General features: G+C 35.9%; 2 protein-coding genes across 2 annotated transcripts; one reads left to right on the forward strand and one right to left on the reverse strand.

Annotated features, from left to right (window-relative positions):
• Positions 1–89: 89 nt before the first annotated feature.
• Positions 90–4,463, reverse strand: pgap4 (post-GPI attachment to proteins GalNAc transferase 4). The gene is made up of 2 exons (XM_051123517.1): positions 3,519–4,463; positions 90–2,272 (listed from the first exon to the last, which is right to left on the reverse strand). The coding sequence occupies exon 2, from the start codon at positions 2,087–2,089 to the stop codon at positions 899–901; it is 1,191 nt and encodes a 396-aa protein (XP_050979474.1). The 5' UTR covers positions 2,090–2,272; positions 3,519–4,463; the 3' UTR covers positions 90–898.
• Positions 4,464–6,167: 1,704 nt separating this feature from the next.
• LOC127173198 (myelin and lymphocyte protein) lies at positions 6,168–7,991 on the forward strand. The gene is made up of 4 exons (XM_051122904.1): positions 6,168–6,340; positions 7,106–7,273; positions 7,391–7,522; positions 7,749–7,991. The coding sequence occupies exons 1-4, from the start codon at positions 6,251–6,253 to the stop codon at positions 7,821–7,823; spliced, it is 465 nt and encodes a 154-aa protein (XP_050978861.1). The 5' UTR covers positions 6,168–6,250; the 3' UTR covers positions 7,824–7,991.
• The last annotated feature ends 10,718 nt before the right edge of the window (positions 7,992–18,709 follow it).

Genomic DNA, 18,709 nt, shown 5'->3' on the forward strand with positions numbered 1-18,709 from the left:
GTCACATATATTATGTAAACAAAAACTTTACAATTAATCATTAGAGCATGCGCAAAAAAAGAAAGAGAACAACGACTGTAAAACTTTATATAAGATTTATTTTTTTTTTACCAAAAGTGATTTCTTTAAACGCCACAGATTGAGATCCATACAAGTTTATGCAAATAATCCTTTTTTCCAAAAAAAAAAATCAGTAAATCAATATCGAACTAGTCAAGTTACATGATTGTTACATGCATGTGATTAGAGTAGTTTTTTAAAGTGGTAATTTTAAAGTGTTTTGAGTGTGTAACGTGGCATAAAGCAATTTTAATAACTCTATTAATTCCCTTCTGACAAATGTTGATAACAACACTTTTTTAAAAGACAATAACATCGACAATCAAGTTGACAATGTGTCAAACAAAGTTAACAGAAAACAATTTAAAACTAGATTTAAAACTACATTTTTTTGGCAAACAACCAGCTGTAATTTCTTCAAACAGAATGTTTCAGCCATGAAATGTAAAATAATTATATTCCTGGTATGGAATATAAAAGAAACCAGGAAATTCACTAATGAAAGATGATTATAATTCCAGCAGATGCACGTAATGGTAAAAACAATAATGATATCAATCAATCTCAAATATATAAAATTGTAAACGCTACAAAATTTAAACGTCCAATTCTTTAGTCAAAAAGTGTATACATGTGTATAAAAATACCCACATTCTTAAAGCAAATCTGTGTCTTAAGCAAATGTGCACATATATAAAACTTCTCTAGGTTGTATTTTTGTTATATTTATATATCTAAATGAATTAGTGTGAGCGTAGAGACTTTTTGGGCTCTAATCCAATTGTTTAAAATGTGAAAGGTGTTTAATATTTAACTGTTCTATGAGAACAATCTGATGTCAAATTAACCTTGGTGGAACACGGTTCGTCCTGACGGAGGAGTAGGCTCCGATATGCTTGATGAGATTGGGTTCAACGCTGTGTGCCTTCTCACCTGGCCTCGATCTGGCTATCTTGTACAGCACCATGTCTTTAGCATTTCCCTGAGCGCAGACGGCCTGGTCCAGGTATTTGGCGACTCGAATGGAGGCGTTACCTGGATAGAGCATAGCAGGGGTACAGCATTCGGTGGCAGGACACACAGCGTAAAGCTGAGGTGAAAGCCGTCTGATTTCTAGGAGATAATGCCTCCCCGCCAGCTCAGCCACGGCCATTATGTAAAGAGCTAGAAAGAGAAAATGAGGAACTGATATGGTGAAAGAAAGAGGTGTATGGTGAGATAAAAACAGGAGGAGGATTGTAGCTCCAAAGAGGCCGAGACCAATCCATTCTAGAATGCGATAAGGCTCTGGATTCCAATATCTCTGCAGACGTTCTGGATGGTAGAGCTTTATGTATAACGTATTAAGTGCAAATCTCCTTGAGAGCAAGTCTTTAACTGTTGGAAAGAAATCGGTCAACGGAAGTGCATCATCCTCAAGCACAACAACGTTTTTCGGCCTCATCAGGTCCCATCCTTTGCGCAGACAGAAAACATAATCTCTTTTCTCCTTCTCGAAGATGTTAGCCACGTCTCTGCTCTGCCACCTCTCATCTGGAGAACGTCTAACAACCAAAAACTGCTTTTCCAGAAGCAAAGCATCCTCATTTAAAGCAGGACCGGTTTCGACGTCACAGAGCATTACCTCAGCACACGGTTTATCGCCACACGTTTTGAGGAGCGTTTTGAGCTGTTGTGCCACTTGCAACAAGTAGTGATAGTCCCTCCCCTCTCCTCTCCTGGTTGTTACGATGGTGACCAGGAGATCTGGTTTCTTGGCAATCGTTTCCAGCGGGTCCTTTAGGCTTTTAGTAGAAGCTGCTGCTTCCCAGAATCGCAGTGCCTCCTGTCCTCTGTCGTAGCTTTCTTGTAGCGCCGCATCACTTAGCGAATCAAGATAAACAGTCTTTAAAAAATAATATGAGTAAAGTAGACGATGACAACATATAGGCAGTATCACTCCAAAGGTTAAAATGCACAAAAGCAGCCCTTGAGCTACTGGGCTTGTCCAATGAAAGTGCTTGCTGGTACAAGTCCTCCATCGAGGCATCTGCGTATGTTGAAACTGAGATCGCAATTTCTTCTGTGGCAGTTCAATACAGTGCTGAGGTGGTGGATATGTCACACAGATCTGAGCCGACGTGCAGTAAAAATCGTGTCACATGAGCTTATGAACTTTCGAAAGCCTTTTCGAGATATTTCCTTATACCTCCATCTGTATTTCCTTATCCACCTGTATTTGTAGACAAGAGTGATATACACAGTCATACTCTCATTCTTCTTCTAAATGAAACATGTTAGAGCTGTCAAACAATTAATCGCATCAAAAATAAAAGTTTGTTTACACAATTTATGTGTGTATATTTATCATGTATATGTAAAAACACCCATGTATATGTGACCCTGGACCACAAAACCTTAAGTAGCAAAGGTACATTTGTAGCAACAGCCAAAAATACATTGTATAAAAATTGTTGATTTCTCTTTTAAATCAAAAATCATTAGGATATTAAGCAAAGATCATGTTCCATGAAGATATTTTGCAAATTTCCTATCGTAAATATATCAAAACTTACTTTTTGCTTAGCAAAATGCACTGCTAAGATTTTTTTTTTTGCACCCTCAGATTCTAGATTTGCAAATAGTTGTATCTTGGCCAAAAAGCTTATGTATTCAGCTTCCAGATGATGTATAAATCTCAATTTCACAAAAAATGCACCCTTATGACTGGTTTTGTGGACCTGGGTCACATATATTTAAGAAAAAATTTATTTTAATATATTAAAAAATGTATATATAATATCAATTATATAAATATATATACAAATATATAAAATATATAGACTACTGCAGGGGTCACCAAACTTGTTCTTGGAGGGCCGATGTCCTGCAGAGTTTACTTTCAACTTTCCTCAACACACCTGCCTAGAAGTATACCTAGTAAGATCTTGATTAGCTGGTTCAGGTGTGTTTGATTAGAGTTGGAGCTAAACTCTGCAGGGACACCGGCCCTTGAGGACCGGGTCTGGTGACCCCTGGACTACTGTATGTGTGTGTATTTACATATACATAATAAATACACACACTTATGTAAACAAAAACTTTTTTTTAAGCGATTAATCGCTTGACAGCACTATAAAACCTTCTAGGTCATCCCATGCAGTAGTTTTTTTAGTTTTTGAGAAGGTTATTTTAAAATGTTTTAAGATTATTTATAAAGTAAACACTTAACGTAAGTTTAATAACCCACTGTAGACATAAGAGACTCTGAAGACATTTTTGTGGAATGACCCGTCTTTCTGTGCAAGCTTGAATGCATTATAAACGATATGAACAGTTTATTACATTAAGAAAACAATCCCGGAAGAATCTTATTTCATCAGTCTGGCCCGTTAAGTAAAACAATCATGAATGGAACAGCGCATTTTGCTTTATGAAAACTATATTCAGCGTTATGAAAACTATGTCAGCATTCCTACCAGAATGTTCAGCACCCAACGTCTAGAAGACAGAGCCCGAAACTGAACACGTCAAACATCACGCTTCATGACCTCTTTACCCAAATTGGTTCCTAACATCAACAGTTACGGCGTTTCCGTATTACCGTAACACACGGAACAAATGCGCATTTCATTCGCGGGGAAGCACTTAACCGCTTCTTACGGGGTAGAAGATTAAGTGTATCCAGGTAAAAGCACTTATAAACCTGAATCAATGATTCGCATTTAAATTTTAAAACGTTTTTGTCTCATAGGAGACAGAGGTATTTAAAATATCGTCGGACAGCTCACACACAGCTGTGATTGGTGCTTAATATTCAGCGCTGAGTTAAGTCACAGAAACCACGTGATGATTTGAATAACGTGATGTAATTATCACATTAGACACTAGATGGCAGTGTGAGGTAAAATGTGGATTGCCGTCCGATGCGCAGGACAAGATGTGTCCCTGAACCACAAAAACAGTCAACAAAAAGAGTCAAGTGAGATTATAAATCACCTTAAAACTGAATAAATAAGATTTCCATTGATTTATGGCCTGTTAGGATAAACATAACAATATTTGGAAAGTCTGGAATGTGAGGGTGCAAAAAAATCAAAATACTAAGAAAATCACCTTTGAAGTTGTCCAAATTAAGTTCTTAAAAATGCATATTACTAATAAAAAAATAAGTTTTGATATATTTAGAATAGGAAATTTACAAAGTATCTTAATAAATGGATATTTTTGTATTTAAATATCGTAATGATTTTTGGCATAAAAGAAAAATAGATCATTTTGACTCGTTCAATGTATCGTTGGGTATTGCTACAAATACTTATGACTGTTTTGTGGTCCAGGGTTAAAATGTGCAAAAGAGATTTTTGGTAGATTCGTGGTAGAAGCGGTGTTGCCAAGTCCGCGGTTTTCGTACTTTAACACTTAAACACTGTTGCCGCGTGTTAAAGCGATCACAACGTGATATTTATCCGGAATGCGTATTTTACCAGGGGAAACCCACCAAAAACCGTGTATTTTACCACTCGGAGCACGATTTTTAACAGGGGAACCCCTCTCGAAACGCAACTGAGCTAGTTATAAGTATCAATTGGGCGGGTTTTGTTGTGAAAACCTGGCAAACCTGACCACCCTGGTGAAAAAAACAGGTAGGTATGTTTTGATGCTGGGATGCTGGTTAGTTAGGTTTTGATGTTGGTTTATGCTGGTCCTTTGCTGGTTCATGCTGGTCCTTGACCAGCAACATGACCAGCAAAACAACAGTTAAGGACCAGCATAAATCAGCAAAGGACCAGCTTAAACCAGCATCAAAACCTACCTAACCAGCATTCCAGCATCAAAACATACCTACCAGCATATGCTGGTTTTTTCATCAGGGCAGAAGTTTAAAGGAAAGTTGTGTAATAAATGAAGGGGAACAAACACGTTTCGTGGTTGATTAACATGTGAATCAGCAGACCAACAAGTGTAAGATAAGTAACAGTCATAAGGCATTTCTTAAGGTGTGTCTTAAAATGTTTGAATTTGTCTGACATCACAGTGGCTTAAATAACATCTAAATGAATACAAAAACAACTACTCAAAACTTAGAAAACCTTTCAGGGAAGTTTGACACTTATAATATGTACTATATCATAATTATTTAGGCTGCCCCTGCTGAAAAAAAACGCTAAAACCAGCCTAAGCTGGTTGGCTGGTTTTAGCTGGTCATCCAGGCTGGTCATAGCTAGTCAGCAGGCAGGTTTTAGAGGGGTTGTGGCCACTTCCAGGCTGGTCTTAGCTGGTCAGGCTTCGAAACCAGTTTGAACAACCAGCTAACACCAGCCTGACCAGCCTAGCCAGGCTGGGAGACGAGTTAAAACCAGCTAAGTCCAGCTTAAACTAGCTAAGACCAGCCAACCAGTTTTTTTTTTTTTTTTTTCCAGCAGGGACCATACTATACTATACTATAGCCTACATGATGCAATGTAGTACAGCCTGGATATGATTGGACATTTCAAAGAATTAAACCTTACTTGGATTGCAAGAGATATCTCATCTATCACTTCTAAAAGTCTATGAAACGAAATCCCAAGTCATGCTCTGACATGCACAATGTTCACCTGTGTTCTAGTTAAACACGAAATTGAACCCACCCATGTAACCAGATCATCACCTGTACTGTTAGGGAAATGTTGCAAGAACATATTTTCCCCTGTGTTGCAATTTTGCTAATAGTATTACAAAATGCCACAAGGTGCAGCAAGGCAAATTAGGAAGAAGATTTTTAAAAAAAACGATTTTTCTGCTCAGTTTCTTTTATATATTTGACATATGTATCAAATATGTGACCACCTCGAATTGAGAAACGGAGTATAAAATGTTGTTGTATAAGCCTACAGTTTGTTGTTTTATCATAAAACAATTAAGTAAGTTGTCATGGCAGTTTTAAAGTCGACAACCAACAACACTTTTAAAAATTAATGAGCATCGGTCACTAAAACGATTTGTAAACAAGTGTTGACTTTGACACTAGCAAGTCTAGCAAGTAAATAATACAGCAACCCTCAGATGGAGCATTCGAGTGCACAGGGTGGGTCTTCATGGAATGCGTCAAATGCATCAAGATGAACAGGTCTGTCCGGCACTCTGTCAGCCTCTTTAATAAAGCACATCTTCAGTACTTCATCACATTCATTCTACCTGTGCAGAGAGGACACTTGGGTGTGCACACATGGCGACCAACACAGGACATGTGGGCTACCTGCCCCGCGGAGGGGCAATATTCTGCACCATACCCGACATCCTCTACCTTCCAGAACTTGTGAGTTGAATGCTTTTCTGTTAAACATACAATATTTGTTAATTAATCAAAGTGGTACCTGTTTACTTAATTGGCAACAATTAGTTAGTAAAGAAATCCAACCTATGTAAAATGATTTATTATTACTTAAATATATACATAAATAAAAAAACATTTCATAATATTCGTTAATTACTGTAAGTGGTACATATTTGTTTAACTGGCAACGACTGTGACAATTCAGCCTGGAGTGTTTGGCTTCGTTATTTGAATTCATTTTAATAATCAGTTAAAGCGCCTTAGCGTTCCTGTCAAACTTAACTCAATGCAAAACGTCCCGCGTGTGGAACGTTGGAACACTAAGGGGTTAACAAAAAAATCAGTTTACAAAAAAAGTTGATAATATAAAACATTAGCATTAAAGTATGTTCTAAATATTATACAGTTAAATCCAAATTATTAAAAGTGATTTGATTCAAAATTATTTAATTAAATACTGTACATATATAAGTACGTATCTGTCATCTTCAAAAGTTTTCAACAGGAAAATATCACTGGTAAATGTTAGAAAGTGTCAATTTTTAATCAATTTTATTTTAATGTCATTATTTTCTGTTACAGTATATCCGATGTTTGAGTTTAATATTGATTCAGTATTTACAAGAGTTCTATAGTAATGTTTTTTCTATTTGAATATAGTAAAATGTTTAAATCTAGAAGCTCTAATTCCAGAAATAAAGAGGGATTCTCTATGTGAAATTTTATTTCATTATGTTCACCTCTCAGATCTTTGGCGGTTTGGTGTTGAGCCTGGTTGCATCTACGTACATCCTGCCTTACAACCCCCAGGCATACGTGATCTCTGTGGCAATTTTCTGTTTCCTCGTGACGTTCTTCTGGTTGCTGGTCTTCGCCTGTGGGTCTCATCACAACAAAAGCTCTTGGGCAAGCGCGGTGAGTTCATAATCCCTCTTTTTGTCTGTTTCCATCTTCTCTTATTACCTCTTTCTTCTAATGAGTAAAGCAAAACACATTATTTTGTTATTCACTGTCAAAATGCTCTCTCTGCAGGATGTGGCGTACCATGGATTTGCAGCCCTCCTCTATTTCAGTGCTTCTGTGCTTCTAGCTTTTATAACCATTTTTTGGGAGGCAGCAGCTGGCAGGGACACACTTATTTACAAGCTGGACGTAGCTGCTGTGGTGAGTCCCTATAGCCAAATACAATAAGACGATATTAGTGAAATGTGTGAACGAAAAGGCAATCAGCTTTCCTTTTGATAAACTAGATATTATGAATAATCTTAAATATTTAGACTTCTCAGGTAACCTAAATGTGATTTATAGCTTAACAAATAAAATAATTGTTTTATTAACTGATTCCATCTAATTAAGTGTATAATGATTATTTTTGTCTTTTCAATTTCAGGTGTTTGCCTTTTTAACCACTTTACTGTATGTCATCCACACCGTTTTCTCAGCCATCAGATGGAGATCCTTCTAGAACGTCTGCCTTTACTCATCTGACGTCACATATAATTGTTGAACTGCATCTGTAAGCAATGTTATGTTTACACAAAAACAAATGGCATTTAGCATTCGTGCATCAATAATGATTCCTGTGATAAAACTCTTTTCATGTTCTCCTATTAACTGTTTTTTTTTTTTTTTTTTAAACTCCTCTTTCTAATATTTCTTTTTGTAAACTATTCTCGCCTCAGGTAAGAATATAAATTATTGTAATTATGTCTTATATAATAAAGGAAAAATAAACAATCTGTGGAGTATCATTTCTTGGTGTGGCACTGTATACATACATGTCTTTAGGGCTTCATTATCAACCAGATCACCTTTTACATTGTGCCATACGACTAGATCTTTACATTTTAATTAAAAAAAAAAAATCACTTGCTATGGTTCCGTGTGGATAATATGAGGTTGCTTGTAGGTCAAAAACAATCTAAAATATAAACATAAATCTTTACAACAGTTTTAATGTCCACTGGGCTTAGAAAATAAAGTAAGATTAAGTTATGACAACCGTATGATTAATAATAACTTTGTTGCCAGTAGTCTGTTTGTTTTGGTGTGTCTTTTTGTCCCTTAAGTTATGTGAGGTGGTGTGTTTGTTTTTGACTTATAACTGACATTCTTGCTTTTTAGATCTGGTTTAACCTGTTCTTAAAAGGTTTGGAATGAAGTATGGGTTAGGGTAGGACACTTGCTGTACAAGAGTGTGAGTGTGAGTTCACACCTGTCTAGGACAGAGGACAATTATGTCCTGTAAGGTGATGTCTGGGAACTATATCAAATGTTTAATTCATGAGTGCCGGACAGGTGGCGAATGACTCCAAGAATCCAGGTGCATTATACTATGAGATGATTATTCCTATGTGTATGGAGGCCTCAAATGTACAGTTTCAATGCCACACCTACAAAATGTATGACATGCCATTGCGTTGCATAACAAAAAACAAGTGTCATTTGCTTTAACCCTTTCACGCGTACGATCACACCAGTGTGATCATTCTTGGCTGGTCCCTGGAGCGTACGATCACACCGGTGTGATTCGAACGTTCAGCGCGTCACGTGATCAACCGCTGAATTCAAATCTGCTTTGGCTGGCGCTGAGCCAGATCAGACGCACTGAGCGCTTATCATATTATCGCAACTATTCCGTGTTTTCAACAATAAAATGCTTATTTTAGGTCCCAGACATTTACATACACATACGTCCTAGTAAAACGATGCATTTATATTTAGCAAAATACACGCCGATGTCTATGGCAGCGGCAATAAAGATCCTTATAAATGTTATCTGACGACATGTTTTATTGATATCATATACACATTGTGTAGGTAACTATAAAGTTTACTCTGCTCTTCTCCAAGTTCACCAGAGACTTACTTTCATGTTTTTCGGGAGGAGAGGATGAATTTGCGTTTTGTAAATCCCACAGCTTGGATTCAGCGCGAACTAACATGGCGGGGCCCATCACTCGGCATAGACTAACTAACACGCTCATTATAAAAGTGTTTAAACCTCCAAATACATTTACTTGCACATATTTCAGAATCGGAATATCAGATATTTCATAATTCAGTCGGCACGTTTGTGAATATTAATAATAAAAAGGGAAAAACTATATAAAAGGTGATACATGTGTCATACAGCGCTATTGTGGCTGCGTTGTGTCATGTGACAAACACGACGCGTTGCCATGGAAACAATAAGGCTATACGTTCTAAATAACGGTCGCCTAAAAAAAAACTCACTCTGGGGGCTCAGCTAGAATTTTTTAAACTCAGGTGTGAAAGGGTTAAGAAAGCACAAGCACGCAAATAAGGTTTGTTATGTATATATGAAAGGGCACCTGACAATGACAATTTTGAAAACTCAAAAATGAAAATTCACCCTCATGTTGTTCCAAACCCATTTGACTTTTATTTGACTGTGTAGGAGAATGTTAGAGATTTAGGTACTGTTTATTGTCATTGTATGAAAATAAAAAAAAAATGGGTTTGAAACATTTTTTTTTATTTTTAGGCTTTATCTATAGGTAAATCTTACTCAAATTATTATATATATTACATATACACAGTTGAGGTCAAAAGTTTACACCTTGCACAATCTGCAAAATGTTAATTATTTTTATGCATGTTATTTTTTTATTTAGTACTGATCTGTTATTTCACATAAAGAAACGTTTGCATATAGTCCACAAAATACTAGTTGAATTTATAAAACTGACCATGTTTAAAAGTTTACACACACTTGATTCTTAATACTGTGGTGTTACATGAATGATCCACAGCTGTTTTTTTTTTTCTTCTTAGTGATAGTTGGTCCCTTGTTTGGCCTGAACTGTTAAACTGGCCACTGTTCTTCAGAAAAATCCCACAATTTATTTGGTTTTCTACCATTTCTGTGTGTTTGAACCCTTTCCAACAATGACTGTATGATTTTGAGATCCATCTTTTCACACTGAGGACAACTGAGGGACTCATATGCAACTATTACAGAAGGTTCAAACACTCACTGGTGCTCCAGAAGGAAACACAATGCATTAAGAGCCGGGGTGAAAACTTTTGAAAATCAGGGTAAATTTAAATGATTTTGTTTTCTGGGAAACATGTAATTTTCTGTAGCTTCTGAAAGGCAGTATTAAATGGAAAAAAAAAAAAGGATATTTAAGAAAAATGTACACATCTTTATTCTTTTCAAAAGTTTACATTCCCCGTCTCTTAATGAATTGTGTTTCCCAATGGAGCATCAGTGCTTAAACTTTCTGTAATATATGAGTCCCTCAGTTGTCCTCAGCGTGAAAAGATAGATCTCAAAATCATACGGTCATTGTTGGAAATACACAAAAATGCTGAAAAAACAAAGAATTGAGGGACCTAAAGGATTTTTTTAAGAACAGTGAGCAGTTTAACTGTTCAAGACAAACAAGGGATGCATGAACAACTAGCACAAAAAAAAAACAGTATTAAGAATCAAGCGTATGTTCACTTGTGGACAATATGTAAATGTCTTTCAAGTGAAATGCCTTATTCAGGTCAGTACTAAATAAAAAAATAACATGCATTTTGTATGATCCCTCTTATATTGGTAAAATAATTAACATTTTGCACATTCTGCAAGGTGTCTGTAAACTTCTGATTTCAACTGTATATATATAAATAATTTGTATAGCAACATTATCTTAAATTGTAAACCACATTTTATTATTTTAAATATTAATAATAATAGTTTGGGCCCTGTCATATTTATAAAACCATTTTTTAGAGTTTTATTCCTCTGTGTTAATAATAATACTACTACTAAAATAAGTATTGTCACAACACTACAGCTCACTATTCACAAAAACAAAAGCCAACAGACTGCAAAATCCCATTTTTACTTTAAACCACTAGAGTGTGTTGTACATAACTGCCTATTACAGCCACAACCTAGACTGTTTTTATCATACCAATCTACTGTATGTAATACAACAAAATCACTTGCCAATGAATGATGAAGAGCTTCACTTACTAAAGCTGATGTTCTCTCATCACTTTCAGTTCTTATTCAGTGATGTTGACACCGTCACTGCCCAAGAGCATATATGGCTGAGAAAGCAGATGAACAAAGAAAATAGCATTGGATGGTGTGAGTGATCTTGTAATCTCAATGACACTTCAGATGCTGGTCTGCAGTCACCAAGCCCTTGACGTTTTTGAACCGTGGTTAAAAATAGTTGAACTAGTGGAGCTTCAACAAGGACTCAAGATCCCCAGTCCCCAGGTTTAATCAGACATATAGAAAATTTAATGGCTGGTACATCAACACATCAAAATATAGTCGTGATTTTGACAATCACTGAAGGTAAATGATTAAAATGATGACTTTTGATGATGCTGGATTTCAAAATTCACATTCACGGCTATTGACTTAAGTATTAAAGTGTGTCATTGATGTAATTGGGGAACTCGATTTCAATCTCTGTTTAGAGCGGTGGTTTTCTTGAGTTGTCCTTGAAGTGTATACAGAGGAAAAAAAAAATCAAGGGGTAGAAAACTGTCTCTGACTCACCTCAGTATTAGTTGGCAAGAAGCGCATGTGTTTTCTGGCCTTAGGGGGCTCTTCTCTTTCTACAAGAATCATTCTTGTTTTATTATAAAAACATCATAATCTACAGTGGCAGCGCGGGCCTTTTTAATTATATCTTTTGAAAGACGACTGTATCTTAAAGAGATGTAAGCAAAATGCTGAGTTTGGATTTATATTTATTTATTTATTTATTTATTTGTGAAAGTGATTATTATGGCCTTCAGGTCATGTGCTCTGAGTGAGAATACATGGATACAAAAATACAAAGATACAAAGGCTCTGAAACCAAACTGCTGTATATCTGAATGCTCACCAAGGCTGCATTTATGTGATCAATAGTGATATCAAATCAATAATGTTCTATTTTAACTCATACCTGTGGTGGCAAAACTGAAATACTCCAGTCTTCAGTGTCACATGATCCTTCAGAAATCACTCTAATGTGCTGATTTGCTGCTGAAGATATTTTTCTTATTATTATATTAATAGCTTTTAGGATTCTTAAATAGAGTAACTCATTGCATTTGTCCTAAATAAAATAAATAAAATAAAATAAATAAGTACAAAATAAAAATCTTATTGACCCACAATCTTTTGAACAATAGTGTATATGTAGCTTTTCCCTGTAATAATTCTCTGACTGGTAAACACGTTTCTACCTGTTGCTTATTACGATTTATTTTATTGTGTTTTTATATATGTTTTTGCTGGGGACAAACTCAACACAGGGACAGAACGTCAGGAATATTATATTGGGAACATACACCACTCAAAATTTTGGGATCAGTAAGATTTTTCATGTTTTTAAATGATTTTTAAAGTTTCTTATGCTCATCACAGCTGCATTTATTTGGTCAAAAATACAGAAAAAAAACGTAATATTGTAAAATAATATTACAATGTAAAATAACTATTTTCTATTTTTAATATACATTAAAATATAATTTATTCCTGTGATGCAAAGCTGAATTTTCAGCATCATTACTCCAGTCTGTAGTGTCACATGATTCTAATATGCTGATTTATTATCAATGTTGGAAACAATTGTGCTGCTTAATATTTTTTTGATACCTGTGATACATTTTTTAGGATTCTTTAATGAATTAAAAAGTTAAAAAGAACAGCATTTATTTAAAATAAAAATATTTTGTAACAATATAAATTACAGTTCAAATTTGGTAAATAGTACATTTTTATTCTTTCTTAAAAAAAAAAATCGCTTTATTCAGCAAGCATGTGTTAAACTGATAAAAAAAAAAGTGATGGTAAAGACTTACATTGTTAGAAAATATTTCTATTTTGAATAAATGCAGTTCTTTTAAACTTTTTGTTCATCAAAGAATCCTGAAAAAAGAATCACAGGTTCCAAAAAACTATTAAGCAGCACAACTGTTTCAAACATTGATAATAATTATAATAATGAATGATTTCTGAAGGATCATGTGACACTGAAGACTGGAGTTATGATGCTATAAATTCAGCGTTGCATCACAGGAATAAATTATAGAATATAATTATTTTTTATGCATTTTTGACCAAATAAATACATTTTAGTGAAAAATAAGGGGTGATTTTTTTTTAAATAACCTACACTCTTAAAAATAATGGTTCCACAGAAGAACCATTTTTGGATCCACAAAGAACCATTCAGTTAAAGGTTCTTTAAAGAACCATCTTTTCTTACCTTTTTTATAATCTGAAGAACCTTCTTTGTGAAACAGAAAGGTTCTTCAAATGTTAAAGATTCTTCATGAAACCATTTAAACAAAAAAGTTCTTCTATGGCATCAAGAAGCACTTAAATTTTTTTAAGAGTGTCCCATTACTCTTTTTACATATACAAAATGTGTGCCTCAAACAAAATTTCCAACAGAAATTCACAGTTTTCTGTTCCTGAGATTATGCAAATATTCTACTTACAAAATGAATCTGTGATTTAACTCGGTTGTCTTCCTACAAATCCTCTTTGTCACACAAACTCTTGCTACTCCTTAGAGTCCATCTCAGATGATTCCTCTTCCACCAACCAAATGTACAGCTGCAGTTTCTGTCATGTTCCTACTGAAATCTTCTCCACTCATCTTGTGGGAAGTAAGAGTGACATAAAAGAGATTTTCATATTTAAGTGACCCATTTTCTAACATTAGACAAGCCATTTTTTGGAAATATTACAGTGCCAACTATCTGTTTTTCTTGTTATAGGCCATCAACCAATGTTTTTTTCCTTTTGAAGATCTAGGCCCCTCCACAGGCAGAAAAACATGTATCTAAGATCCCATATTTGTCACAACTAGATCAAAGTTCCATGCAAATAGTCAAAGTCATAAGATTTGGCTCACGTGTAATGAAATTTCCTAACTACTGCTCTTGTATTTTTCAATATCCATGCTTCACTATGAGTTTTAGGATGGAAGTTCACTTATGTAACAAAAACACTTCAACTAGAACGAGAAAACATTCGGATGAGAGATAAAGAAATGGAGCGCGTTTATGACAGCTGTGCGCTGTATGCACATCGCCGTCCTGTTCTTGGGATGACCGCGGCAGCCACAGAGGAAGACTAATACTTAATCTAACAAACTTCAGAGTTACTTAATGACTCATAAGAGGATGATTCATAACTGCTGTCTTCGGCAAATGTGAAGCAAGATCCCATAATCAGAATTTTTAAGGGTCCTGACAGCTGAGCTAATCACAGATTAGGGTCTATAGTCTCTAGTAACTTTGTAAGTCACATCATATGTTCTTATACATGGCACTGTGAATAAGATCATGAATCATCATAATGTACAGTAAATAAAGCACTGGGTACCTTTAGGCTGTTTGAAATGGATCTTGGACTGGGCGATGCTTGTGGAAAACAGTCATACGTCTCAGATGACTAGATCTATGGATAAACCATGATTGGTCAAACAGAAAAACACTGAAGACATGAGAATGTGCCATTTGCTGCCATCATATAATCTGATAATGTGGCATCAACATTACGGAAAGATGATCGAAGGGATATGATAGGAAACACTACACTTACAAGTTGTCTGCTCTTTGTGTGTAGTATGTAATATGAGCTTTGATAACTTAAGCCTCATCGCTGGCACATGCAGTTCATTTATAATGCTTTTCACCAAACACATAGTCTTTGTTGATAGGTACAAGGCCTGTTGTGAAAAAAAATAATTTGGGAATTACCCTTCTGTTGGATGCTAGATGCACAATACATTCCCTCGTAAACTGATTGTGTGATAAAATTAGCAACCAAGTACTTGCCTAAGTGCATTTTAACACTTGACTGTGATAAAGGGCAGAACTAGCATAGAAGATACTGCCAAAAGCCCTTAACGAATTCACAAGCAAAGAACAGATGTCAAATAGATGATTCTTTTCCTGTACATTTATCGCATACTGAAATGTAGCCATTGCTGCGTTGATGTTTATAGGATGTTGCATTTTAGCCAAACACGGTCATGATTCATGTGCTTGTGAGTCCATGTGCTCTTAAATTTGCCCTTCTCATAGAGCACAGTTAGATGGATGTCAAAATGCAACACGTCTAAACCGGCCAAAAGTGTTATATCACCATGCCCTAATGCAACTAAACTCCTATGATGAAATGTGGAATGTAAACTGTAAACGCACTGATTTGGAGGCGGGATGTATATATACCCATACCAAAGATATGATGATAGCTCTTTCTCATATCATTATGTATTTGCATCTTGCCTCCAGTATGTGTATACACTGTTAGAAATAAAGGTTAGAAAAGGGCAGTTTCAGTGCGTTACAATAGAAGGGTTCCCAAAGAAGTGTGCATGTGAAGAACATTTAAAAAACTAAAGAAGCTTTTCCACTATAATATCGAAGTTTGTTTCTGCCTCAGGATAAAAAGGTAAAAAAGCTAACTTTTTATCAACATATTCTGAGGAAAAAATCTGAATTGCAGCACAATTTTTAAGTTTACATCTTTCAGTTCCAAGTTTATATCTCGCAGTTCTTTCTTTTACCCCTCAGAATTCCAACTTTTCATCCACCGTTTTCCTGAACGTGGAAGTCTCGCCTCACTGGAACATTCTTTACATTTCTTGTCTCTGGTGTTTTTAGTCAAATAAACTAGTTTCTAGTTTCATCACTTTACAGTGTCGAAAATGTCCGTCTTTTTGCAGTAACTCGCCTGTCATAGTTTAATGAATGGGAAGATGACATGAAGCCACGCGAGGTTAGCTGCATTGTAAACAGATGAGGGCCCATGTATACAGCTCCCGATGGGGGCGAAGTTCGCAGGATTTTGTCCACAAAATAATAAGAGCACACTTTATTTTATTATTTCACACACAGTATTTTAAATTAAGCGCTGCAAGCCATGCTCGTTTTCTTTTGTCATTGTTTATGCAAGTCATAAAGCGCCGGACACAGATTTGCTGGTATTCAAAACAAGTACCTTGCAGGAATTCCTTAAGCTTATTTCTATTACTGTGGCAGCCAACAACAGCACCGCTTAAACCTCTGCATGATTTTATATGTAGTCATATTGAAAAGTTATATTATAAAAAGCCCGAAACACGAGGGCGCCAAATGGCAGTTAGAATCCATCATGGTGGCACTTAGCGATCGGTTACTCAGGAAAAAAGGTGAGTAGGGTGGACCGGGTACAGTTGGTACACTTTTTGGTTTTTACATTACCACACCAAAACTAGGGACTGAAAAGAAGTGATTTTTCATATGTCATATCCTTTACTTGTCTACAAAAATATGAATAATTATTAACATCCATAAGTAGGTTATATTTGCCACAATTAGCTCATAAACATAAGAAGCCTGAGTGCAGTTGAGACATCCATCCGTAATGCCGTAAAGCTGCCTAACCAATTGATTGCAAATGTAAAATACTTTTAAAAATGAATATTCAGCATTTTTTTTTCATTCAGTATGTTATTGGATTATTTGTTTAAAGTAGTTCATTTGTAAAACATTGTACAGTAATGGCAAACAGCAATACAATTTAATTTCCGTTCATCATAGTAACAGTTGAAAAGTTGAGTAACAGTAAAAAACGTTGAACAATTGCGAGCAGCAATAATAAAACAAATCAAATGCAAACAATAACCTTATAAACATAATAAGAATAAACATAATAAATAAAACATAATAACAATAGCCCAATAAACCCTAAAAACAAAACAAAGGTCATACTCAAAACAAAGGTATATTGTACCCTGCTGACCACCTCGAACATTTCTCTAGATTTTACAGTGACCTTGCAAGACACAAAGTCATGCAATATGTCAGTCATGTAAGGAAGAAAAGCTATTCAATGTGGAAGTGAAGTGGTGAAGTGAGGCACACGTTCTTCAAATTTCCCATGATTAAAGAGGGTGCTAATACGCATGTACGAAGCAAATATCACAGATCAGATTTGTTGTGCGTGCAAGTTATTTAAGGTGTTTCAAATGTACCCCTGTACCAATTGTACCCGGTCTACCCTATCTCATATTTTGTTGCAATTACCTTTTTTATGAAGTGGGGAAAACAGGCTGATTTATTTATTTATTTTATTTATTGCCATTGTAAAGGTTCCATGGATGATAAAGCTTCTTCATGGAATCATACAGTCCCTGGCAAAAGTATTCACACCTCTTCATTTTTTTTCACTTTTGTTGTTGGAGCCTTATGTTAAACTGCTTTAAATAACTTTCTAAAAAGTTAAAATTACTTTGCAAATTCATTAAAATAAAAAAAAAAAACCTTGAATAATTACATGGCAAAAGTATTCATACCCTTACCACGGTGCTTAGTTGAAGCACCTCTACAGCCTCAAGTCTTTTTGGGTATGATGCGACAAGCTTTGCACATCAGCATTTGGCAAATATCTGCCATTATTCTCCTCACCTTTTCACCCTTCAAGCTCTGTCAGCTTGGATGGGGGCTGGCAGACATTTTCAGGTTTCTCCAGAAATGTTTGATTGGGTTCAAGCCCAGGGACATTCACAGAGTTGTCTATAAGCCACTCTTGCTGTGCACCTAGGGTCATTGTCCTGTTGGAAGGTAAACCTTCTGCCCAGTCTGAGGTTCTGAATGCTCTAGGCTAGGTTTTTTTGCTTTGTTGTGCTTACCTTTTACCCTTATGAGTCTCTCAGTCCCTGCCACTGAAAAACAGCCCCACAGCATGAGGCTGATACCAGCACACTTTACTTGTGAGATGGTACTCTGCAGGTGATAAGCAAGTCTGCTTTCCTCCAAACATTATGCTTGAATTAAAGGATCATCAGAGCAGAGAATCTTGTTTCTCCAAGTGTTTTCATGTGTCTTCACTGAGGAGAGAATTTGAGGAGAGAGTTTGGTCACTCTGCCAAAAAGACCAGATTGGTGGAGTGTTGCACTGATGTTTGTCCCTCTGTAAGTTTCTCCTATCTGCATATATGATCATGGAGCTCAACTAGAGTTGCCGTCAGCTTCTTGGTCACGAGTCTAACCAAAGCCCCTTCTCCACTAATTGCTCAGTTTGGCCAGGACGCCAGCTCTAGGAAGAGTCCTAGCTGTTCCAAACTCCGTTCATAATGGATAATGAAGGCTACATGCTTCTGTGAACCTTCAATGCAGCAGAATTTTTTTCTGAACTCTTCCCTAGATCTGTGCCATGACACAATCCTGTCTCTAAGCTCTACAGGCAGGCCTTGTTTTTTCTCTGATATGCATTTTCAGCTTTTAGCCTTCTATTGAGAGGTGTGTGCCTTGCCAAATTATGCTCATTCAAATGAATTTGTCACAGGTTAACTCCACTCCAAGTGTAGTAACACCTACAAG

The sequence above is a fragment of the Labeo rohita genome, chromosome 11, assembly GCF_022985175.1.
Source record: "Labeo rohita strain BAU-BD-2019 chromosome 11, IGBB_LRoh.1.0, whole genome shotgun sequence".
Classification (NCBI taxonomy): Eukaryota; Metazoa; Chordata; class Actinopteri; order Cypriniformes; family Cyprinidae; genus Labeo; species Labeo rohita.

What these genes read in the sequence shown, in the direction of transcription:
- LOC127173198 (XM_051122904.1), top strand. Translation starts at nt 6,251, where the DNA reads ATGGCGACCAACACAGGACATGTGGGCTACCTGCCCCGCGGAGGGGCA. An exon ending in AAAGCTCTTGGGCAAGCGCG is followed by an intron (nt 7,274 to 7,390) that starts GTGAGTTCATAA and finishes CTCTCTCTGCAG; the next exon opens with GATGTGGCGTACCATGGATT. An exon ending in AGCTGGACGTAGCTGCTGTG is followed by an intron (nt 7,523 to 7,748) that starts GTGAGTCCCTAT and finishes TTTCAATTTCAG; the next exon opens with GTGTTTGCCTTTTTAACCAC.
- pgap4 (XM_051123517.1), bottom strand. Translation starts at nt 2,089, where the DNA reads ATGCCTCGATGGAGGACTTGTACCAGCAAGCACTTTCATTGGACAAGC.